At 41.6% G+C, this 25,975-nt stretch overlaps 1 protein-coding gene across 1 annotated transcript; it reads right to left on the bottom strand.

Annotated features, from left to right (window-relative positions):
• Positions 1-658: 658 nt before the first annotated feature.
• Positions 659-25,745, bottom strand: smtnl2 (smoothelin like 2). The gene is made up of 10 exons (XM_086260705.1): positions 25,611-25,745; positions 24,371-25,314; positions 7,824-7,905; positions 7,015-7,275; positions 6,867-6,929; positions 6,726-6,786; positions 6,518-6,640; positions 6,309-6,432; positions 3,592-3,743; positions 659-1,657 (listed from the first exon to the last, which is right to left on the bottom strand). The coding sequence occupies exons 2-10, from the start codon at positions 25,046-25,048 to the stop codon at positions 1,531-1,533; spliced, it is 1,671 nt and encodes a 556-aa protein (XP_086116831.1). The 5' UTR covers positions 25,049-25,314; positions 25,611-25,745; the 3' UTR covers positions 659-1,530.
• Between the last annotated feature and the right edge of the window lie 230 nt (positions 25,746-25,975).

The raw sequence follows: 25,975 nt of genomic DNA, 5'->3' as shown, positions 1-25,975 counted from the left end.
TCTAGACGTCAGGCACAGTCCACATTATGAGGTTGGATCATGGTTTGTTCATGAGTTGGGCATCCCTTTGTGTTTTACACTTGCTTTTTCTCACTTGCTGTTTTTTCTTTCTTTTCTTTTTTTTTCTTGCTTAATACTTATACTTAATCTTCTACTCAATTGTCAGGCTTAAAAACTACTTGGTTAGGTTTTGAAGAAGATCATGGTCATAACAACAAACCTGACCTGCCAGCTGTTATAATTTAGGAGAGACAGAAGCACAGCACTATGGCTTTCTGACCAAGTAACACTGAAAGTCTATCCAGTTAACTGGAACTTCCAAGCAGAATCGATCTTTAGGTAATATATTTGAGCTTGTACGATGTGGAGGAACCTAAGATCATATCATACACATGGTATAAAATCTCCACACATTGCAGATGGTCTGGAAACCGATGCTGTCCAGCTGCAATCAGCTCCAACAACTGGAAGAGACACTTAAAAACCACACAGACCCAAACAATCACACAACTTGATGGATTTACAAAAGCCTGATCACATGATCAACTATTTGCAATTGTTATGTTTTATGTTACTCTTTCATTGTAACTTGAGTGACCATAAATTTAGCGTTGCTTAGTTCCCAATGAATCCAGGATAGAAAAAAAACTGCAACATATAAATTTCACTGTTTATTTAAATTCGTTTCACTTGTGTCATAATATAGAAGTAGATATTAAGAAAAAAAACCCAGTTTTCCCAGAGAAGTAAAATTTCTTGATGTTGTTTTCCATATTTCAGCATCATCTAAGTGTCATCCAGCATATGTGGATTGAAAGATTGCTCACCATCCATCCATCCATCCATCCATTTGCTACCGCTTATCCTTTTCAGGGTCGCGGGAGGTGCTGGAGCCAGGACCTTCTTGCTGTGTGGCAACAGTGCTAACCACCGTGCCACCGTGCTGCCACCGTGCTGCCAGATTGCTCACCATCATATCAAAATATCATTTTATTTTCTACAACACTGCGTCATATATGCCCTAAACAGTCGGACGTACAGCTTTACGGAATGTGACATTTCTGAGACATACCTCCTCTCCACAGGTGCGCAAGTTGAAATTAATATGGAGGTTAACCTACAAGCATGTGTGACAATAATGAACACAGCAACATTTCTGCTCTCTCTCCAGTATATCTCAGCCATACACACAAATACTCATACACAAAGTAAAAACCTAAATATAAACCACACACACATACACAAAAACTGCTGACCGCTGTGTATGAATCCATCTTCATGATTGTTCATACACAGCATGGATGAAACACTGTCCACTCTGTCAGTGACCCAAGCTGTGAGCACTTCCCCTCTGGGCTGCTTCTCCTGCAGCACAATAGAGGATTGTTTATTTATCCACCATTAGGGGGCGACCTAGTCCTTCCAACGTGCCAGCTCTGTCCACCAGCCCTACATGCAGAGGCCTCTGCCTGACAGCAAACCAGAAATTAGCTGATAGCATGTTGATGTTTTCAAAGAGGTCTTTGAGCGTCACTCGAACTTCCGCAGGTGATTGTAGAGGGACTGCACGTAGGTGAAGACGCACATGGGGTCTGGCTTACGGCCCATGATCATCATATCGTCCACCTCAATCAGCCGGTCACAGCCTGCCTTCGTTCTGGAGGTGGAGATAAAGGAAGACAAGTTAAGAAAAGGGAAGGCTAGAGAAGTGGCATCAGGGGTATTTCAAAGAGTGGACTTTCTAACTTTCTAAAGAAGAAGATTGAAGTTACCTAATTATTGATTTACAGGACTGAACTGTATCATGCAAAAAATACACAGCAGCCAGTCGCGTTCTGAACCTGTAAAGCTGCTGAAAATGGATTTTTAACAAACATGTTTTGTTACAGTTTGTTACAGAATGACATGGTGGATGTAATCATCCTGATATGTGTATTCACTGTCCTGTAAGTCTCAGATCTCTTTAAGAGGTCAAGTCTAAAGCTGGTCACTGAACCCACTGAATAATGCTTTTCAGTCAAAACAGCTTAATTCTGCTGCAGGCACAAAATAAACTTGTCTTTAATCAAGTAGTGCACGTCCACGCTGTAGGTCTGTGTAGTGCAGTGGGATAATAAGCTGGGCTTTATGAAGCCATTTGGTCAGTGTTACGTTTCGGTGTTGTCAGTGTGTTGTTTTTGGCGTGACTGTTATGTGTTTCCTGTTTTACTTTGAAAGTCTGTGTTATCTTAGTCTTTTCAGTTTACGTTTCCCTGTCTTGTCAGTTCTGAGTTGCCCCAGCTGTGTTTCCCTCTTGTTGTCCATTTTCCTGATTGCTCCCTCTAGGTATTTAAACCCTGTGTTTCAGTGTGTCATGGTCGCGATCTCCCCCGTGTTGTAAATAGTTTGGTGTTTTGTTGTAAATAAATAGTTTGTTGTAAATAGATTTGTCGATACTTTCGTTTCGGGATTTTGGTGGTGAGCTTTAGTGGGTTTTTTTTGTGTGTTTTTTTTTTTTTTCTTTATTTTTACTTTTTTTCGTGTTGCACTCCGGTTGCCTAGGCCGGGGTGTAACATCAGGGAAAAGGAATGCACACCTTTCATCAAATGTGAAAAAGGGAGGGGGAAAAAAAGCATGGAGAAATAAAAAGGACTGGATCTGCAGGAGTAATGATCGTTTAAAACGCGTGCATTTGGGTCTTTGTGGAGAGCTATAAAACAAACCAAGAGAGAAAAGCCATTCAGAAACATCCAACCACAATAAAGCAGACATGCATGGCTGATGGAGTTAAGGCTCATAAATCTTTTAAAGCCATATTAGCAGAATCCAGACACCACAACTGAGCTCCAGCTAACTAATAACTGTTTGTGTTTGTAACACAACAAGAGTGGGAGGAAGTTAAAGGAAAACTGTGACATCTGGGCTAATTTATGTCAAACACAATTAGCTTACTGTACATTTAACATGCTGAGATGGAGCTCTTGGGTTTCTTGCAGTTTCTCTGAGTGCTGGACCTTTGAGAGAATTTGGTTGGACATCTAATCCTGCGAAGGTTGTGGCATTGTGTTCACACACACACACACACACATACCTGCTTTTACAGATGCGCTCACACTCTCTGATCAGTTAGTCAAGGGCATTTGGTTATTGGTTACTATCTATCCTCCTCCTCCTGTAGAAGGGAATTTTTTTATAGTACTGCAAAGAGCCGTGTGAAAATGTATCTGTTTTTAGTGAATTAACCTTCCATCAAAGCAAAATGAAAGGAAATATTTTGGTTTTACAAAACTAAATGAAATATTGAAATGAAAAATAAAAAAAATAAAAAAACAGAATGAAAATAAACATAATGTTTGAGAGAAGATAAAAAACATTAAAATGAAATAAAAAAAACATTCTTGTAGTGTCTTGTTAAAAATAAAATATACGTGAATGTCATTAAGAATATAATTTAAGGCCTGGTAAGAATGAGAAACATAACGTCTTCTACATATAATATGTAAAACCTACGAATTGACAGAAAGTGTATTTTTTAAGCTTGTGAAGCAGCACTTTGTCATATCTTCAAAAATAAATTATCCACAGCCTATTTTCATATTGTTATCACTCACTCTGCAGTTCCAAAGGCCAGCTCAAAGTTGTGCCTGCGATTGGCCGGTGACAAAGAGGTGTAGTCAAACTCGGTGGGAAAGAAGGAGTGAACCAGGGCACAGAAAGCCATCCCATCACTCCAACTGGATGAGAAGTTCTGGATGTCGATGTTCTGAGGATAGGAAGAAGTGATGATGAGTGTGTGAGAATACTGCATTTAGGAGAGCAGTGAGAGGTAAAAGATAGACACGTGACTTGTTGCAGCTTCATAAAGCTGTCTCCCCATCCGGCGTCTAACCCATAATTATGATGGCTAAAACAGACTTCCCCCTGCTCTGCTTCTCTCAGTCTCTGACGTGCTCTTGAAATCACGCTGTTTCAAGGATACCCCTTTATTGGTCTGGAGTTTGGCTTGAATGAAATGCAACACGTCACGTAATCGAATGAACATCTCCCTCTTCTTCTTGTGTGTGTATGTAAGAGTTTGCTACAAGTTAATGAGAGTCTTGCTTGCTTGACTGTAACCAAAACCACATGGAGCAGCTGGCTCAGGCTGCAGTCAAGAAAAAAGGCTTTCAGAGTGCAGCAAAGTGTCACTTTGCACTTTGGGACCTCAGCATAAACCACGCCTCCACACCTCCGCAAAACACACATGTGCAATTAGACGCACCTATTTACCACAAGGATGCTCACTGCTACTGTAGTTGAAAGGAACACAGTAAGCACATTAGCAGTCCCTCTGTGTACCAACAGGGTAAATCAGCATGAAACAGCTGCATGTATCTAGGTCGAGTATTCTAATTTATAGTTTTCTATCTCTGACACACATTATGTACCCTGTCCAGTTTATTTGGGGAAGTACAATTATTTGTGTCACTTCCAAGAGTCCTATAAGTCAGTCAGTAGAACTGCTGTCACGTGTGTCCAAACAACAAGCAGCAGCTCCAGGAGCTCTAGTGCAGTGTCAACATGTATGAAAGATGGCTATAGCTAGCGTGACATTAGCCACTAGTTTGTAAAGTTTTTAAGTTAGTCATACACGTCATTGTAGTCTTGGGAGTTTAAAAAAAAAGAATGGGACTGGACTTCTTTAAGTTTATGATGTGTCTCTCATCCAAGAGGCTTCTTCAGTCTAAAAAAAGAGTGGAGAGTCCCAGGTATTTAAACCTGAGTAGAGGTTGTTCCCTTTGGACTTGGTTACTGACCCGCTATTGATCATGTGAGTCATTACGTCAGGAAAGGTGTGGCTCATTACCATCACCGGGATTAAAACCACCTTCAAACGACTTTACTTGTATTTTCAAGCTCCTAAAAGCCCTTACACACTCATCACACTGCGAAAAAAATGACAAGAAAAAGAAGAAACAGTTTCTGGATCTATCCAATTCTCGCAAGAAGGCAGCAGCAGGGAAGATTTCACGGTTTGATCCAGGGGTTGAAGTTGTATCATGACTACTTTCACACATATTTCAGGATGCCAGTGGGACAGTTTGACCTCATGTTGGCAGAGTTGGGATCACATCTGAGGAGACAGAGTAATCATTTTAGAGAGCTGACTGACCGGAGCAGCAGGTGTGATTATTTTACTATTTCCATCTCATTGTGTATTCAGCAGTAGCCCATGTTTTGAGCTACAAGCGAACTTACTGCCAAATGTAGAGGTCTGATTGTTTATATCTGCTTATTTGGATCTGAATAAAATAAACACACAAAATATTATATGCGTCTGGTGTGTAATTTTTTAGGGTCATGAAGCTTTTTTTTCTTAATATGCTAATTTGGGCTAATTGCTGGTTTGCCCACTGCTTTGTACTGGACACCGTGTCACTCTCAGAAAAAAATTAATTAGTCTATTTGTCAAAACGTTGAGCTAATTAGGACTATTTTATTTGGAAGCACATAAAAGTAAGGTTAATATCTACCTTCTTGTATTTATTAACTCTTGTAGCGAAAGCTAATTTCACCAAGGCCTGTTTTCTACCCTATGAATTTACCTTGTTCTCCAATGACTTCCTTATGTCAAGTCATTTATAAAAAAAATCTGAAAATGTCAGGATGATCAAAAAACACAAAACAAAAGAACCTAGATGCAAAAATTCCGATGACATTTAGTATTCCATTATCTACTTATCCTTATACCGCTGTGTAACGTAGTATGCTCACTTGCTAGCAGGATTTTGTGGGGCTCGAGAAGCAACCTTACAAACTACCACAAAGTCAAACTGGATAGACCAACAGCTGTAAAACATTATGGAGAGGACAGTATGAATGTATTTGCGTCTTCCATTAGCAGCCTTGTGTTCTTGTGCTTCCAACTGTAAAGCACAGCTGCAAACATCTAATCAGCACACGAACATGTTGTCAAGTTTCCACTACGTTAGAGTGCAACAAAAAAAAATAAACAAAGAAGAAAAAAGTAACTCTGGCTGAAATATACTCAGGCACACTGGATTATCTATGTGGTGCACATCTCTGAAAGTTTGTTTTTGTGCTATGGTGAAGTGAAGTGATGTCAGTGACTGTGTGGAGAGCAGGAAACAGTTGACGAAGGTAACTGACCATCATCTGTTCTGGAGAAGGTGAAACGTAGAAAATCAGTGTTTAAGCCTATTTGTCAAAATATTCAATAGCTACAGATAATTTAATACATTTAAAAAACATATACGTTTACAAAAGTGTGACACGTTCCCCTCCAGGCTTTATTGGCTGGTGAGACTAATGATAATGAGTGTTTTACCTGGTAGCCGATGGTCTTGGAGCGACACCACTCGAGAAGGATCTGTTTGATGCTGCTGGCAGTGGACACCCCGAAACTCTGCGAGCGCTTCAGCTTGGGCTTCGACTCCACTGGTTTAAGACGACTGCACACAGAAAGAAAGGGGAAACAAAGATAAATAAGACCGCTGTGTTGATGTGCTGCCAAAGGTAGCATTACGATGCTCTCACCTGGCCTCAGAATCCAGTCTTTCAAAGATAGCTCGACGGGCTTGAGCACCGATGTTACGGGGCAGAGTCTGTGATCTCACCAGCTCCCGCCTCCTTTCTCCCATCTGCCCAAAGGAGCCGTCACTGCAGGATGACAATGCACAAGTGTCAGACAAAGCAAAAAGATACTTCCTCTGTTCTGAGAGTGTGATGTTTGCCATCCAATTACCTGTCAGACTCCCGTAGACCTGAGTAGGTCACAGACTTAGCAGGAACTGAATTTGCCTTCTCTGGAATAGACAAGGCAAAAAGTAAATTATGCATATCTGCAATACTTTTATGTCTAGAACTTTCTGAAACAATGACTCACCCTGAAGATAAGGAGATCCCAAAGCTCTGATAGGTGTAGGAGTCCAGGATTTTACAGAAGGTGCTGCTCAAAGGAAATTCTAATTTAGTTACAATTTATGCTGCGTTCATGTGTCATAACATTACTTCATGATGTAACTGTCAGCTACCTGGTTGTATCGGAGACTCCTCTATTGGCTCAGGCAGGGTGGTGCTAGAAGCTGGCTGGCCACCAGGTGAGGCCTCGGAGGAGGCCAGAGAGGTCAGAGGACTTGCAGGGCTACTTGGAACAATGGGTGAGCTTTTGATTTCTGCTGTCTTGGTTGTAGCAGTAATGGGCAGGTGGGGCATCCGCATGGTGACAATGGGAGCGTGCTCATGTGGAGAGTCAGTGGGTGGAGAGATCTTTCCATGTACCAGCACTGAATGTTCTGATTGGATGAAAAGGTATAAAAAGCTGATAAAGCATGCTAAAGATACAATCTAGGAGCAAAGAAAGACAGACAGCACTTCATAATAACTTGCTGTCATTCCCCAACATTTACCATGAATTCCTCTGAATTGGAAAGGACACACAGGAGACTTCAAAAATGAGAAATTAGACACAAACTAAACTGTAAATATTTGGGGACTTATAGAAAAAGTACAAACACTGTGTCTCCTTCTTACTGTATTATAGACTTTCCTAACCTTACCTTCTTACACTGTAAATATAGATTACTTAAGGTGCTAGTGTTAGCTGATAACTCCCCCACTTTACCCTCTGTTCCAAAAATGGTTCTGCTTTGATTTTTATGGTCTACAAATGATACACTTCCTAACGCTATAGCCACAAAACATCATAAATCTGTTTCCTTTGGCTAAGCACGCTGGGTAAAATAACTGGAAACTCCCTGAAACAATGCTTTGTGACTGTATCATCATTAACTGCGGGGACAAGCTGCACTGCGAGGATGTGAGACCATAGCTGTGTGATTACCTTTAGAAACAGCGTGTCCATTTTCCTGTCCAGAATGTGTCGGGGCTGGGTCGACTTCAATTGGCTCCTCTCGCTCAATGCTCTGAAACACACATGAAGTCATAGTCAACGGCATGCCAACAACAGACATGAAGTTATGTTTGACCTTCATTTGTGACAAACAGGAGGGCCATTTTTCTTCACTGCCACAACACAATGTCATACACGTAAGATGAAAACCAGCAACTTAAGACTCTTGCCATTTAATCGTTGTAAGATTGATCAGCCGATTGTCTACTGGAATTGCCTTCCCCAGTGGACTAAAAACTGCACTTGGTCACCTTTTTATTCTCCTCTTAGTTTCATGTTTAGCTTTTCAAACACCAATATGTTATGTTTGGATTGTAGACAATTCATGTTCCTCTGGCTTGAACAAAAAAAAGAAGAAAAGAAATCCAGATGCTCACTGAGTCATTGTTGGACTCTTTCACTCCTTTCAAGTTTTCAACTTTTTCTCCAACATATGGCTTTTTTTGACACAGCTTCAGACAAAACAAAACAAATTGGCATGCCACAACTGAGTGCACTTCAAAGCCATTTATTTTGCACATGGACCTCAGTGAAGGCCTGCAAGTGCAAGAGGCAGAGGGATGCTTTGTTCCATGCTCGTCCCCCCCCCCCCTCCTTTGATAAGACTCGGAAAGTCTTTGTTTTAAATCGGGTGCTGCATGTCAGCGACGTGCTCAGGGATGGGAGAACAGCCAAAATCCACCCGGTTCTGAGTGCTAAAGTGACTGGGATCAAGTTTTTAATGTCAAACATCATCAGTATCCAGAGTTCGTATTTCAGCATTTACGTGTCCCACTTTTCTTCCTGCCTCTGGAATCAGTTCAGTCTTGTAGCTAAGGAGAGGCTGTCCTTTCTCTCTCACCACACCCTGTCGGCCACATGGGACAACTAATCACCATCCTTACCTCTATCTCACACGCTTAATGCATGGAGCTGCTGTTCCACATTGGTTGTGGCCAAAGTTGCTGTACTTTCCATGTGGCCTTGTCAGATAGATAGGCAGAGTTTAGTGTGACTATCGTCAGAGCAACACTGCTCAGGTCAACAGTGCAGCACTGACAGTATTTGCTCAAGGTCACAGGTCTCTGGTTCGCCTGTGTCAGCAACTGCCTCAGATAGTTAATGTCTGAAATGGCATCATATCAAATTTAATCTACTATTATAGCTTTTATTATGACGATCGTATAGAAATTCCCTCGGGCCTTGTTAAATTCTATTATTTTATATTTTTGTAAAATGTTATATATGATGTGCAAATTTTACCCTAAGTGATCCTGAAAGAGCTCTTCACAGACGTAACGTACCTTCGGGCAGCCATGTTGGGCAGCCACAGCTTGTTGAGCAGCTGGTTGTACTTCAGACTTGGCTGTCACAGTGGAATTAAGTAGACAGGGCCGATTCTTGCACAGCATTTGACTGAAAATATTATATCTTCAGTGATGCATCTGATGCACCAATTGTGTGTTTAGATAACATCAGTGTGCTTGGAAGCATTTTTCAGTTTCTGTTCACTCCATGAAATTTTTAATCTTCTTTTCCCTGATAGCTTAATCTTTCACAAAAGATGACTGTCGCTCCCTGTTCCTGTTCAAAGGAAGTTCTTCCTTCCCAGAATTGCCACTTTCTGCCATGTTTTAATTTTCAATTTAAATCAATTCAATTGTATTTATATAGCACCAAATCTGTTGCCTCAGGGCACTTTAGATTGTAAGGTAAAGACTACTGAAAAACAGAGAAAAACCCAGCAATCACATGAACCCCAACAAGCAAGCACTGGCGACTGTGAGAAGGAAAAAAACTCCCTTTTAACAAAAACCACAAGCAAAACCAGGCTCAGGGAGGGATGGGGGTTACCAGATGAAGACAGGACAAATAATTCCTATGGAAGAGGGCCATAGATTAGTAATAACCAATAATTAAATGCAGAGAGGTGTATAAACACATAGTGAGTGAAGAAGGTGACTGAAGAAGAAAGACTCATTTGCATCTTGGGAATCCCCCAGCATCCCCCAGAGAGTTCTCACTCCCTGTCTCATCTTTTGGGTTCTCTCTCTAATATTTTAGGGTGTTTACCTATGAAGCTCTCTGTTACAACTGTTGCTGTGAACTGGCATTATAGTCAAAGGAGCTTGCAAAGAAAAGCGTCTGGACTTCTTTAAGTTACTTGAAGACGTTTCACCTCTCATCCGAGAAGCTTCTTCAGTTCTAAGGTCAAATGGAGAGTCCCAGATATAAACCTAGTGGGAGTATCCCCCCACAGAGGGACAAAAGGACCCCCTGATGATCCTCTAATCGCCTGAGCCAAGGTGTGAAATTGGGTGTGGGTCCCAATCAGCCAGGGTTTCGGGTGAGTTCATTGTGAAACCTGGCCCCACCTTATCATGCGAATTCCTGAGATCAGATGGCCCAGGATGTGAGTGGGCGTTAAGGCGTCTGGGAAGGGATCTCAAAACTGGATTACAGATGGCAGAGAGTTGGTGTCGTAAACCCCCGCCTCTGTTCAAAGATGGTCGCTCACAGTAGACATAGATGGCTTCTTTCACTCCTCTTTCAAACCATCTGTCCTCTCTGTCCAAAATGTGAACATTGGCATCCTCGAAAGAGTGTCCTTTATCCTTAAGATGCAGATGGACAGCTGAGTCTTGTCCTGTGGAGGTGGCTCTTCTGTGTTGTGCCATGCGCTTGTGAAGTGGCTGTTTGGTCTCTCCAATGTAGAGGTCTGGGCATTCCTCGCTGCACTGTACAGCAAGAAAGAGGAGTGAAAGAAGCCATCTATGTCCACTGTGAGCGACCATCTTTGAACAGAGGCGGGGGTTTACGACACCAACTCTCTGCCATCTGTAATCCAGTTTTGAGATCCCTTCCCAGACGCCTTAACGCTAGGTTTATATCTGGGACTCTCCACCATTTGACCTTAGAACTAAAGAAGCTTCTCGGATGAGAGGTGAAACGTCTTCAAGTAACTTAAAGAAGTCCAGACGCTTTTCTTTGCAAGCTCCTTTGACTACGATGACCTGGATGACTGAGAACCTTTACAGACAAGTGGCATTATACATTCAAACTGTACTGAATTAAAAATTCACTTTTTGGTTCAGACTTCAAAACTCCTTAGACAAAGTATCTAGCTCTATCTACCCGCTGATAAAAACTTTTTTTCACCCAGGCAGTTTGGCAGCTGGTCTGGAGCCAGGGTCTTATCTTAAATCAGTGCTTTACAAGCCAAAAGCTTGAGGCCACAAACGCTGTTTAGAAAGCGTCATCAACACTTTGCTGGTCTAGAAAACCCAGAAAAGCGTAGCACATATGCACGTCGCCATGCAATTGAGCAGATGTGAATATAAACATTCAAACAAGGAAATAAGAGTGCAAACACTGTCAAGACTTTAAAACCTTGGAAAGAATTTTCAAGTGTGAAATGACCCAAATTATAGAATAAAACGGCTTATTACTTCACTGTAGCAGTCTGGAGCCATCGGTTTGCTGAGATCTCGACCCACCCAATACAGTGGAGATATATTCACTGGATAATGTGTTTAGGTATTGGAACCATAAACAAAACCCCAACAACACCTAAAGAATAAAGAAACAACCTCAATTGCAACGTCTCAGAAGACAGAAACTTGAAACTTCTGCATCCCCTCTGTACATACATGTATATACAATGTGCTGCTCTGGCTGTGAGACAGCACACTGTGCTCAGTTGAGGAAATCTTGGGGCGTGTATATGTGTGCATGATAGACAGAGTGAGCTCAACGTATAGGAATGCTGCTGGGTCATGTGTGTGAAAGCAAGGCAACAAAAGAGAATGTGTGCACGGACAGGGGTGGTGTCATTTTATTAAATTGTGATGACACACTCAATAAGGGTAATGTATGATAAAGTGAGGAAAGCAAAAGACAGGGAGTGATTTTATATTCCATGATGGGAAATAGTGTAGAGGGGCTGGGAATAAGGGTAGTGAGGTGGAAACAGCTGGCTATCCAGCAGGAGGAGGGAGACAAATTGCAGAATGTCTGGCTTTGGGGAGGGGAGCTTCCCCGACTTAAGTACTCAGATCATCAGATGTCCACTTTAGGTCAGAGGGGGAAATATGAGAGCATAGCTGCTGAGGTTCCTGTAAACTCTCTGGCATCTCGAGGTTTATTTGCTGGCAGAGCGCGCAGCTGAACGCTGTGTTCTGCACACTTCACGTGGCACAAGGTTGACCAGAGACCACACTTCACGTGGCACAAGGTTGACCAGAGACCACAGGACAGGCCGCACTCATCACATTTCTGCATGCATTTGGTTAAACAAACACTTTGGCACAAGAGCCTCATGAGTAGGAAATCAGTCAGCTGATATCTGTTGGATTGCTCTGCACTTGATGTGCTGATATTTTATCAAAAGCTGGATGTCAGCCAGACAGTGTCTCCTAACATTTGGAAGTACTAAAATGTCTGTAACGTGATGAGTCTTTTGAATGTCAGTGTGCAGTAGATAAATATTAGTACTATTCTTTAGGGGTATTTTTTGACCAGTGAAGGTCAAGACTCAGGTTAGCAGCTGCTACACAGCTAATATTTATACACACACGAGTGAATACGCATGTAGTACTGACAATGAGGTCAAGCAAACATTACAGAGTTTCAAGTTGCTGAGCAGGATTAGCATTAGCATAGCTCACTAGGACATCATTACTCCCAGCTATGTAAAAATCTACGATTTTGCGAGATTGCTCCATGATTTCATGAAACCCCCGAAGTAGTTTCAGGAGCTAAACCTGTATTTCACATAAAAATGCAAATGTTGTTACAGTCTGTGTTGTGAGCATGGTTTACCTCCCAATCCAAATCTTCATTAAAAGTCACCTGAACTAACTTTAAACTGTTTAGATTTAGACTTCACCACTTCCAGCCAATTAAATTATTGCTAGACAGGCCACCTACAAATGCAGTATTTTTGTGCCATGACACTCAGCATAACTACACCCATGCCAAGAATTAGCATCTGCTTGAAATCCTGTATCCTTGTTAATTAGGCCTCACATTTTAAAGACATCATCACCTCCTCTGGTTCCAGATTCATGAACCTTTAACATCCAACAGTCATGTCTCCCTGTACTGGCAGACACGTGTGTAATAGTAGCTGTAAGCAGGAATCATAAAAACACAGAGAAAGCCAAAGTGGATGGACTTTAAGGAGGTCAGCTTACATTGTCTGCTTTCTTGTTTTGCTTTAGTCTTGCACAATTACATTAATGATGTTAAAGCTCAGAGGTAACTGCTAACTATTAGCATAAATGTGAATATGCATGAACGCACATGTATATTCACATTTATAAAAGCTCCTTTTTCTTTCTTAGAGGTACAACAAATCCACCAGTGCGTCACTGCATCGTGAGTGAGGAACTATAAAATATCTGGACCAAACTGTTAAAGCAGAGCAGAAAATGTAATGAAGCCCCCAGTCTGAGAGTAGAGACAGAGGAGGAAATATGAGGAAAAGGAGAACATATTAGATTTTTGCACTCTGAGGTACCCCGTGGATAAGTGTCCGACCTCCACTGAAGGAAACTGTACAAAACACTATCATTTCGTTTAACCCCCAGTCAAATAGCTGATTTGAAATCAGGGTATTCAGTTAAATATTTTATTTGTTAACCTTCAGAAAAACTCACACATCTAATCATTACAACTGTGTAAATGTTTGCAATTTAGCTCAAACTGAAGACAGCTACCATCCCTCCTCTAGTGCAAGTATATACCAGAATATTTGCAAATGTCAGCTGTTGCTTTGGGACAACACACCCGGCATGTAAACCTGTCTGTTCAAACAGGACGAGGTATGAGGGTGATGGTTGAGCGCCATATCCTGTGTTTAGTCACAAGACATTGTTTAGCTGTCAGAAGCGTCTTCATCAATGACACCTTAATAAAGACTCTGAAAGGGTGGGGGGTGAGGTGAGGATGGGAAAGAGACTGAACCCTGAGCTGCCCTCGATGAAAATGTGTGCCTGTCAGACAAGTAGAAAATAGTGCTTGGCTGGGTGAATGAAGCTTATGGTAAAAATGACCGTTCACTTAAGTGGAAAAGCGCTATGAGCACCAGTCTATTTTCTTTAAGCGAATAGTCTGCTTAATAATCTGCACTCTGAATAGCTGCGGTTTGGGGAAGGCCTTGAAGAGGACTGGCGGTGGCTCCCCGGCCTGGCAGATCCCCATGTACTAATGAGTACTAATAAGAAGCGAAAGAATTGAAAAAGGGGAGGGAGGGGCATAAAGATAAGAACGAAAAACTTGTAGAACTGGGGGGACTCATATATAGATAAGACCCGCAAGGTGCGTGTCTGGAGGCGTGGTCCCGCTCCTGAATTTCAGATAATTTATCTCCAATTAATGAAGTCATCAGGGTCTCTGAGGCCAAAGATAAACTGCTCTGCTTGGTGACATCTTGTGCTTTAGCCCTCTCTGAGTTCCAAGCCATCACAGTCAACCCTAACTTGACTTTCTTTGTTCTCTAGGAGAAAAATAATGCTAATGCAGTGTCCTGGTACTTCAGAAAATGTTGCTTTTAAAATGTGGTTGGCTGACCAGGTGTATAGCTAAATGTCTTTCTTATATCTGTTGTTTTTTCATCTTTCCATCTTGTAAGCCGTCCTCTGTCCTTCACTCTCTTAGAGTGACCTTTGAGTGCTGGAGGAAAGAAACAACCATTAAAAAATGGAGGCAAGCTGGCGCCCTTCCAACAAGTGCTAGTGTGAAGGAAAGTGTGTGTGTATGTATGTGTTACCCATTACCTAACTTTAGTAGCTACTTATTTGCAAAACAAATGCCCAAACGCAAAGATTTCCATGAATACACGCATGATTACAGAGTGAAGACTTGTGCGCTTGTAGCGATACAGGACTATAAACTACATATTGTAAATTTTTACAGAGCTTGCAAATTATCATACATCACTGTGAATGCGACCTTCCATTTTTCTATAGCAGCAAGAAAAAGGTCAAAGCAGAATACAGATAACAGCAAACTGTCCAGAAACATATGAAGCAAGAAGCATGTTATCATGTACAGAAGCTACTGTAATGCTATCAGAGGAAACAGTTACACAGGACTCCAACTCTGTAATTTCCTTACTGGGGTCTACTGAGGAATCATTTTCTGAAGGAAATAGACACACTCACACCACCTGTTCTTCAAATACATTCACACAGCCTGCAATTTCTTAAAGAAAAATCCCAGGGAACACCACTTAGGGTTGGGAGTGGAAAATATGCACAGCCTTTGAACTGAGACAATATAAAAACCTAATTGCAGGTGAGAATTACTGTACAGGGAAAGGTTTACTTCACTAACATAGCACCACTGAATGCAAGATGCAGTCTTAGCTGCTGCTGCCAGCATGTGGTTTCACTTGTGCTTTTCAGACTTTTCTGAATTTTCTGATAATCCTGTGTCTCTCAGAGACAAAGGAATAAAACGTGGCTAAATGTAGTGAATACATTTGAACAGTGAACCTGTTGTTCGGTGAATGTAAGCTATGTTAAGAGTATAATTTACAATCCACTACCTGCCGCATCTCAAAAAAGGACATTTATAAGCTTTTCCTTGTGTGTTGGTGGTTACGTCGGATTCATTTGTGATTTAAGAATAATGGAATAAGAACACAGTTTGTTCTGTGTCTTTCAGGCCAAGTACTGATGACAAATGGGTCCAGGTGGGCTTTTGGAAATGGACATTTCTCACAGTAACATCTCGCTCCAACATGTGGAAGCAATAAAGACCTCCCCTCCTCCATCCTCCTCTTTTCCAGGCAATGAGGCAGAGGATGTCAGCATAAACGGGGGAGTTTGACATGCTGACCTCTACTATGTTGGTGAACATGAACGGTCTGGATCTCCTCTCCCTTCACTCTCATTTGTAGCATACAGCTGAATACACCAGACAGGTGTGTTGTTATGTTTAGAGAACCAGGTGAAAAAGGAAGGCCGCTTCACTAATCACCTCACTTTAGTATTCCAGTGCCAATATGTGATGAATTATGCCCAGTTAACACTCAGTGGATGTGTGGCACCAAGTATGTATCTATTAATTTCCCAAATGTCCAAAGCAGCTACAACATCAGGCTCAGCTGTCTGTGCCGGAAGACTCTACTTCTGAAAAAACATGTAAATTTTTGTGCACTCTCACCAGGACCTTGTCAAAGTGTCACCTAACCCCTAAAACCAGTTTTCCTTAAAGTACCTTCTGGGCATTGCTCCAAGACAACAAAGCCAGAGTGCTGCTAAATGAAATCTGTAAAGTATTCCCAGCATGGGACTGAGTTGAGATAGCCAAAGAGGCAACCTTAAAATCTATCAACTCCTGAAGCTGACTTCCAGAGGGCAGCGAGAGTGAGTGGTCCCACAGGCTGGTTGGTCAGTTATTAACCTGTTTCCAGAGAGATGATGACAGGAACACGGCCTATTGTCTGGAAGTCATTAAGAGAGCCAGGGGTAGTCTCTGGGAGTGGCTGCATACCTCTGTTAAACCCCCAGCATGTGTACACACACACACACACGCGCGCGCGCGCGCACACACACACACACACACACACACACACACACACACACACACACACACACACACACGTGTGCACGCAATACTTGGTTTCTTTTCAGCTGTTCCTCAGTTTCTGTTCTGCATTTCCATATTGGTTCAGACTCAATAGCTTCAGTTTAGGAGAATAATTGTTCAAAATAACTCTGATAAGCAGTGTGTACCTCCAAACCTGCTTAATAACAGCCAATCACGAGGGTAGACATACTTCTATAATATGTTGTGTATTGATAACTGACTCCAAGATAGGAGTTATGATCTCTTAACATCCATCACTTAGAGACACTAAGTGTCATTCTGGCCTTACAGTGCTTCTGGTCTAAGATTTCTACTTAGTTGTACTACATAAGAGAAAATCCCATATTAAGGTGTGGACATAAGTAACCCTATACCTTCCTGTAAAAATGAAGTGGTGTTTAGGGGACTAGTGACCTGGTGGATGTTAAAAGGTTAAACTCTGTTTTCTGTCTCACTCATGACTGTATTAATAGCCACAAAGAGGAGGATGGGGTGTTGGTGCCAGGAATCCAGCCTTAAAGTGCAGCCCAGCTCGGATGGGAATATGGGGGAAGGTTAAAGGGTGAGGAAGGGGCCACAGAGCCACACAGAGAGAATAGATAGATGGATGCATGTATGGATGGCAGACAGATATCAGGAGTTGTTCGTCACAGCTATCAGAGACTGTGGGGAGTCTCCACAGGCGGGTGTGTAAATGTCAGCTGTCTTTATCACAGAAGTATACAACACCATGCTCTTTACCCTGCAGTGTAGCCTTCTAACTCATTTATTTGTCTTTCTGCACCCAGACACACATTTTCAGTCTGTTAAAATCTGACCAAAATTTGAGTAAAGTAATTAAGCAAACCGATTAACTTTAAGTCTTGGACAATGCAACCCTCTCAGGCTCAAATTAAAGTCCTGCAGTGGTACTTCTGAGTAAAAAAACCTCATAAAATATGTATGTGGAGTCAGGTTGTTAGTTTTTAACTGTTGTAAATCGGCAACGCCTGCCTCAAGAGGGTTAATCACTGTTGCCTAATTCAGAGTTTCAAATAATCCCTGTTGGTCTTAGACTGGGTCTTGGAAAACTCTGTTAGCCTATCCTCTGTGTAAAGTTAGTTATTATTAATCTCTTTCACAGTGTGTCTTGTGTCCTGTCTTCTTCCATTAACCTCCACAATCCAGGAGATAGTTGTCCCTCCTTGAGCCTGGTACTGCTAAAGGTTTCTTCCTTTTAAAAGGGAGTTTTTCCTTCCTACTGTCACCATTTTTTTTCATAGGGGATCATCAGATTGTTGGGCTTTTCTCTCTGTTATTGTAGGGGTTTTACCTTACAATGTAAAGTCACATGAGGTTTTGGTGATTTGGAGCTATATAGATAAAAGTAAGAGGTGGGAATGCAATTGTGGGTTGCACTGCTGCTCCTCCACATTGAAAGGAACCAGTTAAGGTGGAGTGTTCAAGGTATGTCCCTGCATAAAAAGCCCCTGGGGTAGACCCAGGATACGCCAGAGAGATTATATCTCTTGGCTAGCCTGGGAACACCTTGGTGTACCCACCAGATAAGCTGGAGGAGGTGGGTAGGGGAAGGTAGATTGTTTGCTCATGCTGCTTCCTCTGTGACCCAGCCACCCAGAAAGTGGATGGATGCATTGAACTGATATTTAAAACAAGCCGTTTTTGGTTCTCTTTCCATTTCCTTTAGAAAACTGCCATTTGCAGCTCCATCCCTGAAACTGTCTCAAACTGAGAGCGTAAAGCAGATGGACTCACATCTAATATCTGCTAATGTTATTATTGCAAACTTTGGCTATATTAGTGGCATGAAAATAAAGAATACTACGATAGATCTACTTTTTAAATCAAACTACAACGAACCCAGAAAAATGAAGTTGGCTAACATGATGTGTGTGTACATTGAATCACCATATATGCATAATTTATATGTGCGCATACAAAGCGAGAACGATACTATTGCGGTTTTTACTAATTTACTGCTAAATGAGTGCAGCAGCAGGCAGTAATCCTGGCAAAGGATGTGTACTGCAGTTTGGACTTGGGTCAGTGCATTTAAATGGCCTGAACATGCAATCATCAGTTTCTTCTCAGTCTGTGACTAAACTAAAAGAGTGTAGGCTGACTGCTACAATGGTCTGTTGCTCAACTGTGTAGATAGCATCAGTGCTGGATTTTATAATGTTAGTGGGAGATGGATATCACGGGTGTATGGGGAGGGACTGAGGGGGTGTAACAAATCTAAAGATTAGACCACAGCTTAGCTGCTCGAAACTGATAAATATACAAGATTTCCCTTCAGCTTGCCAGTATATTATTACTGTCATATGAAGTTTAGGAGCTTGGTATAATTGCTGTAAAATAAGACATGGGTTGAGCCAGTGGATAGCTTCTGTCTTGAAGCAGTGGTAGAGTGCAGATGTTCTTTAAAATTAAAACCACATTTCCCATAAATCCTGTTGCTTCCTGCTAGGTCTGCCATCACCAATAAAATCCTTTGTTGAATTTGTACCAGACTGCTGACAAGAACAAAAATACCTCAAAATGTGCCTGGTAATGATTTATTGATGTTTTAGATGGTGCATGAAAACAACACATCGGCAACTGCCCAATATGCAGTTTTTCCATTGTGAGTCATAAATCAAGCACACCCATTTTCCACACACTAAAAACAAGTGAGAGCCTCCAGGGATGAAAAATAAAGGCAAAGCAAACATCAGCTTCAGTTCCTGTAGTGGTCTCCATAGACTGCCATCTAAAATGACCAAAATACTGCCCAAACTGACCATTAGTAAGCTTATTTATGGTCTGATATAAGACTGTTTTGACTTTAAGTCTATAGTTAAGAGCAGTAAATGGATGATTTTATTTTTAAAATCTTATAAATATACTTATACCTCAGCACCAAATCCAGGACACTGTTGCTTCAATAAAAGACACCCTGGGAATAAGAAAAGGCCACTAGCTAATGAAAAAACACAACTCTGTTGTTGTTTGTGCATTGCCACTGACCAATAATGCTGCTTTGTGACTGGGGAAAGACAGTGGAGAATTTGTTCTTTCTGTGAGAAAGGCTTTCTAAAATGCTGACTCTTTTTAAAATAGTTAACAATGTAAAATAATCTGTTTCATCCAAAACCACAAATTTTTGTTGAAGTAGTTTTGTTGTGCAAACCTAACCAATGAAATTAGTAGATCAACATTGATTTTTGGTTTCAAAACAGATCCCGTGGTCAAACATAGAATGAGTGCTGTGCACTATGTTGCTTTTCAGTATCTCATCTGACATTCTAAAGGCTGAAGGAAAACATCTCCCAATACATTTAACTGTCCCTATCACCAAGTTGCAAAGCTGTAGCATCTCAATCAGTTGCAACAGTGGTCCTGGAGCACGACGACCTGAGGTCATCATTGGTAACAGCCACAACTCTAAACAAAAAAAACAAAACACGCACACACACACACGCACGCACGCACGCACGCACGCACGCACACACACACACACACACACACACACACACACACACAAATGTGTTTCCATTTTAAACGAATTTCACCGAACTTAATCAGATGAAACAGAACTTCTCATATACACAGTTATGATCATCTTGATGAGGCAGATGGACATGACTAATAACCTCAGTGAAAATAAAAATACATAAAGTACATTTCCACTCAGCTTCTTCTTTAAAGAGAAGGGAGACCGCAGCGAAAAAAAAGAGACTGATCATGAATAAAGACGCTCATAACTCACTCACAGATACATGCTGCAGGTGCTTTCACTTCACTACCAGAGCGAAGGTGAAATGTGTGCACACAGGTGCGTGTGTCCGCTTGTGACCGCTTGGCATGTACATTGATGGTGAGGAGTAACAGCTGGAGAGCAGGATGGAAGACGACACGCCTCTGGCTGCAGATAGCTTCAGCCTGGACACGAGCTGTGAAGTATGCCTGCAGTCTTTGTATTTTTTTTAACAGAAACTGAACTCTATGCACCGTATCCTCCCCATCTCACCTTGACAGCCAGGTGAGGATGTGGCACCTGAGCGAGCTGCAATTATGATTTCAAACAGCAGCCATGAAGCTAATTACCACAACACAGAGCACACACAGCCAACCTCTGTGAACACATGCATTATTCTGCTGTGTGTGGCTGACAGTGGGGGATCTCCCACAGCAGAGATACACAGAAACAAAGGTGCCCTTGTGTTGTTTAGCTCTGACCACATGATTTCACAGAAGATAACATTCTTCTGTTGTATCCACGACATAGTTTGGTAATCACGGATACAGGAGCAACAGCTATTACCATAAAGTGTGCAAGTGCTTTTAACGTTTTTGTAAGACTTGTAACTCTGCATGAATATCATATCATCAACAGATGTAATCATGTATAGGTGCACCCATGGCTTCAAAAGCTAGCAGTGCCCATTTAGCAGAAATAAATTGCTTGTGGGTAATTTCTGATGACCCTTCGAGGTAAAAATGCAAGATGCTTGTCTTGCATGTACTGCCTGTTTCTCCAGCAACATATCAATGGAGCTCCTTCCATAATGCTGCATTTCTTTTGAGACATTCCGTGGTGGATTTGCAAGACTTCTTAAGACCACTGTGCATCACAGTTGGTATGAGGACCCAAAGTTATCTTTGGTTCTCACAAAATATTTGCACAGTGTGTCTGTCAACACAGACTAAATTATTTCAAAAGGCCTGCTCTCCAGCTAATTGTTCATTAGTTATTTGTTTTGTAAGGAGATATAAATATATAGAAATATAGTGCTCTTTGACACTAAAAGCCATTGAAACACAACGTAAATCCTACAATGAAATCTGGGGCTTTTTGGAGAAACTATTTACTCTTAATTTGGTGGTCAAGTCCTTCCTTACTTAAAAAAAACTCTACATCCACCTTTTCTATCTAGCATTTTAGATGTTCGCAAGATGACATGCTAGAATAGCAAGGAGAAAACCAGACCCCAAAGACGTGAGAGGTTCAAATTAGTGATGCTCTGGCCTATTTAAAAGGAAGAAAAAAGATCAGACAAGTCAGCTGGTCTAAAATGCTAAAGTTACATTCTGATTGATGTGCATGTGTATTTCTGAAGCTGTCAATGACATTCTTTGTGAACCAAATCATATTTTAAATGCTACAGTATGTGTGGCACTTTTCAACATGCAGCAGATGGCACATGCGCAATGCTAACTTGCTGAATGTAGTTAAAGTTAGCAGAGGTAGCACCAGCAGCTTTCTTTTCAAGTACTAGTAGTAAGAAGCCAGCAAAGCAGTAAGGTGCCAGCTGGTGGTGGATGGCTCCATTGATAAAGCCAACATCTAACTTCTGTTGGACATTAATAAAATAATAATATAAATATTTTATTTCACTGACTACCATTTTGGATGCTGCATGTCCATGTCTATGTTTAAGGAGTTCCAAACTGCCTCTCATATGTTCATAGGAGTGAGATAAATACTTCATGATCATGTGTGTTAATGTGGTGTAGTGTAGTGCATTGAGTGAGTCATTCAAACTATCTGAATGCCAGTCCAGTTGACATAACCTGGAATTCTAATTACTTGGATGTAAATAACCACTTTTTCAAAACGCTGACTAGTTATGTCAGCCGTTTCCATACAATGTGTTTACTACTTCCCATGATGGTATGTGTATCTCCCAGCTTTGTGTCAGCGCTGAGTGCACAGGAAAGGCTAAATTCGGGAGCTGCCCTGCTCTGAATAAAAAGCAGACTTAATACTAACCTCATGATTGTCACACTTTCCACAACTTTATGGTGTGTCTTCTCAGGACCTCCTCCTGCCATACAAGTTTCCCAATGCCACTTTAAAGTACTAGTAACAGCTTGACATGTGACTTCACATATTATCTACTGTTGATGGACTCACAATGGTGGTCATTGAGTTCAGCAAAGCGAACATCTGCTCTGCAAAAATCTTTGGCATAGAAAATGAAAAAAATAGAACCAAGATTTTAATAATATACTATACAATCACATAAATGTAAGCACATTGAACAAGTTTAGGTTTTGATAGGGCAACTTGTGTATCTCACTCACTCTCAGCTGGGATAAGTTGGGGGTCATAGGTAAGATTGGTGCATGCCTTAAAAATGCATTTAATATTCTCAAGTTCCATTTAATTCTATCGCTCTGAAATTGCAAATACTTGAAGGGTATAATCAGTACTCCAAACCACTCAATCGCCTAGGAACGGGAAGACATTAAAAAGCATCTTGATCGTCTTAAGCTGCTGTCTAGCCTAAATATTTAGAAAGTTTCCTTATTTCTCTAAGGAACCCATAAATTTATCATGAGGACAAGGCCAGGAAAACCACACGCTCATCATCAACCGGCTGAGTGATGCAGAAACCACAGGATGGATAAAAGCCAGGAGATTCTCTTTCGGTTTCATCAGAGGCTAAACAAGCCAAGGAGGAAAACAAAACCAGCTGATGTAAATGGTTAAGAACAGTCATAAGACAGAAGACATACTTTCATGAACTGCATCCCAAGTTGAACTTAAAATAACTGGGAATAGCTCAGAAAGCACAAAACACTAAAACTCTGACTCACAGACTCATTGATGTATTGTGATGTAACCCACATGGACACATCATGAAACCAGCTCTAAAACATTCTTGGCATCTGAAAAAATATCAGCTTTACAGAAACTAAGAGAACAAGCTTGTTTTGTTAGCTTCACCCACCAGTTTCTGGATGCAGTCATTAGAGTTTCAAACGACTTTCACAAGACCAAAGGAGAACTATGTAATCATTCAGGTGAAGCTAAGGCATGAAAATCAAACCAAAACTGGATAAACGTGGTACATCCAGGACTAAGGCAATAATGACTAACCAGAGCCGACATTTCACAATGCTGACTTCAAATATTTAGTACAGGTCTGAAAAACCACACAACCGCACTAACTTCACCTCCCAGGAGCCTTCTTGACTCATGTTACTGCACTTCATAAATCCTTAAGCATCCTGGCAGAGGGCTATTGTGCAACCACAGTGACATAGCCAGTGCCTCGTATGACACATCTACACACCCACAATTCAACATTGCTTCATTTAAACTCATAAATCTGTGTCTTTACCACTCTGGCCATTGCAACTACTGCTACTTTGCAGTTGCACTATATTAAATTTCCATTCATGTTACAAAGTACATGACAAATCTGAACTGTAAACTAGAGAGTAGATAAAAATATGCGAAGAGCTTCTACAAGAACCCTGGAGGGCATCAAGTGTACATTTTTTTGGAATAGATTCCTTGAAAGAGTGTAACATTTCTTCCCTTGCAGGCTAAAGCAATGATTTTCAGTCAGGTTACTGCCAGGGAACAATCAAGAAACTTTTTAAGGAACAATTAAAAAGTTAAAGAAACAATATATATTGCAGTAATATTACAACAATTTAACTGCTAGCTAAAGTAAAACTCTATTTTTAGCCAAATGTAATTATAAAACTGAGATATTTAAATGTGTCTACAGTTTCAATTATTACCAATAATATAACAGATAAACTGAAATTGTGAACTACAGATATATAACCATCTATATAAATGTATCTGCTAATATATGCTAATGGAAGTTAGCAGTTAGCTAAGTTAGCACAACATTTTAAGGTAACAGAGGCACATAGGCCTAGGCCAAGACAGGTAGAAACGGAAAAATGTATATTCCCTGACAGGTTGCTGATGGTTACTGTTGTCAGTAAAAACCAGTTCAATATCAGTGAAAATAAAAATAAATGCGACATGGCAAGGTTGACTGAAGAACTTTCACATTTGTTCATTCGGCACATTTGTTCACTCTAGACATCAAAAACCTCTGAACCACTAAAGAACTCTTCATGAATGGATTTCTGCTCTATGAAGTACTCACATTTGTCTTGCTGGACACAGCAAAAGTGGCTCGGCTGGAGAAGCGGGTGATGGAGGGGCTGCTCCCAGACACTGGGCTTGTCACCATGGAGGAAACTCTGGAGCCAGCTGGAGGACTACTGGAGGTGGAGGAGGATGAAAAAGTGGCAGGGGGGGATGCAGGGATAGTCTGATTGCTGAGGCTGCTGTAGGTCTGGGCTTGGCTTCCCAAGGTGGAGGTCTGCATGTGTAGATGAGCCTGACTCTGTGTGTGAGCCTCACCTTTTCCGTAGATCACCTCCTTTATCTCATGGTGATTCTCCTCAATGTCATCTAGGTGGTTCTTGTGGTTTTGGGCATGTGTGTGGTGGTTGTTGTTCAGCAAGGTGCTCCTGTCACATGTGATGCCACTGAGGAGCTCCACCTGTCGAGTCAGAGAATCCAGCTGACTCCTGAGCTGCCGATTCTCCTGCTGGAGATGAACCACGGCTCGTCCGAGGGGCCCACTCAAGTTGTTCGTCTCCTCCAGACGACGCTCCATACCCAGTTTAAAAGTACTCACATCCACATGGATCTCCCTGATGGCATCCCTTAGAGTGTTCTCATAACGGGCTAGTGCTGCACACACAGTCTCGCCCTCTGGAGAGCAAGATCCTGGGCAGCACACTTCTCCCATGTCACCCACTGCTGGGGCTTCCATTGGCACAGATGCCACCACTGCTGACCCTTGGGGAACAGGCCAGATAGTCTGCAAGTTAATGACTCCCTGGTGACGGTCTGCCTCAGTCAGTGATCTGAGAGTTTTGCCGGAGGGGGTGGGGACTGATGGACAGGAGTTAAAAGGTGAAAGTTTGAAAGGGGTTGCAAAGGACTGGTCTGTGTTATTACCACTCCTTCAGCTACGTCCCGAGATAGGATGCTCAATAAGGTCTGCTTTCCAGGTACCAACTTCACGCCAGCTTCTGTCTGAAAATACAAAGTGAATAAAATGCAAACACACTGTTAAACTCTTCAAAGATCTGCTGAAGCTCAACTGAGATGACTGTCTGTGGAGGATAATTAGGGGAAAATTTAATATCTAACAAAAACTGACACAGCAAACTTGATTCTAAGCAAAAGTTCAGACTGAAAAAAGCTACATTGTTTCAAAGAACTGAGAAGAACAGAATAAAAGCATTCATTTCTTTGAGCCTGATCTGATTTACAGCTGCTGAGAAACACAACGATGAGGTCATCTTCACCCACAGCTGCAAAAAACCTACCTCGGTTTTGCTCTTTGCTACAGCTCACCAGACTTTCTTCGGCAGCTGTATGTCTGTGTGTGAGGGTGTGCGAGCTCTGCTCTGCTCTGCTGGCTCTCTGGTTTGTTTAAAGGTTGATCACTCCTCTGGCCTTGGGGAGGGAGGAGAAAGGGAGGGATAAGGGAGGAGGGTAGTGGTGGAGTGGAGAACTTGCATGCAAAGAGTAGTAAATGTGAGGGGAGGGGAAGCGGGGCGGTGCAGTGGGTAGATTTTATGTCCTAACACTGTCTAAACTGTCTTACTCCTCCTACCCTTTATGTTACAGCAAGTTTTCCCTGTTTAAATGTATACATGTTAGACGATATTGGAAGAAGAAACAATGAAAT

The sequence above is a fragment of the Aulonocara sp. 'chitande type north' Nkhata Bay genome, linkage group LG14, assembly GCF_057382095.1.
Source record: "Aulonocara sp. 'chitande type north' Nkhata Bay isolate Kocher_YH1m ecotype deep benthic linkage group LG14, A_spYH_male_GT1.1, whole genome shotgun sequence".
Classification (NCBI taxonomy): Eukaryota; Metazoa; Chordata; class Actinopteri; order Cichliformes; family Cichlidae; genus Aulonocara; species Aulonocara sp. 'chitande type north' Nkhata Bay.
The sequence above is the reverse complement of the archived record's forward strand: the minus strand, read 5'-3'. Positions and strand labels throughout refer to the sequence as shown.

Bases quoted from the DNA above. Each gene is read 5' to 3' on its own strand.
- smtnl2 (XM_086260705.1), bottom strand. From the start codon at position 25,048: ATGGAAGCCCCAGCAGTGGGTGACATGGGAGAAGTGTGCTGCCCAGGA. The intron at 3,744-6,308 runs GTAAAACACTCA...TCCTATCCTCAG, and splicing joins CCAAGACCATCGGCTACCAG to AACATCGACATCCAGAACTT. The intron at 1,658-3,591 runs GTGAGTGATAAC...CTCCACCTCCAG, and splicing joins CTGGCCTTTGGAACTGCAGA to AACGAAGGCAGGCTGTGACC.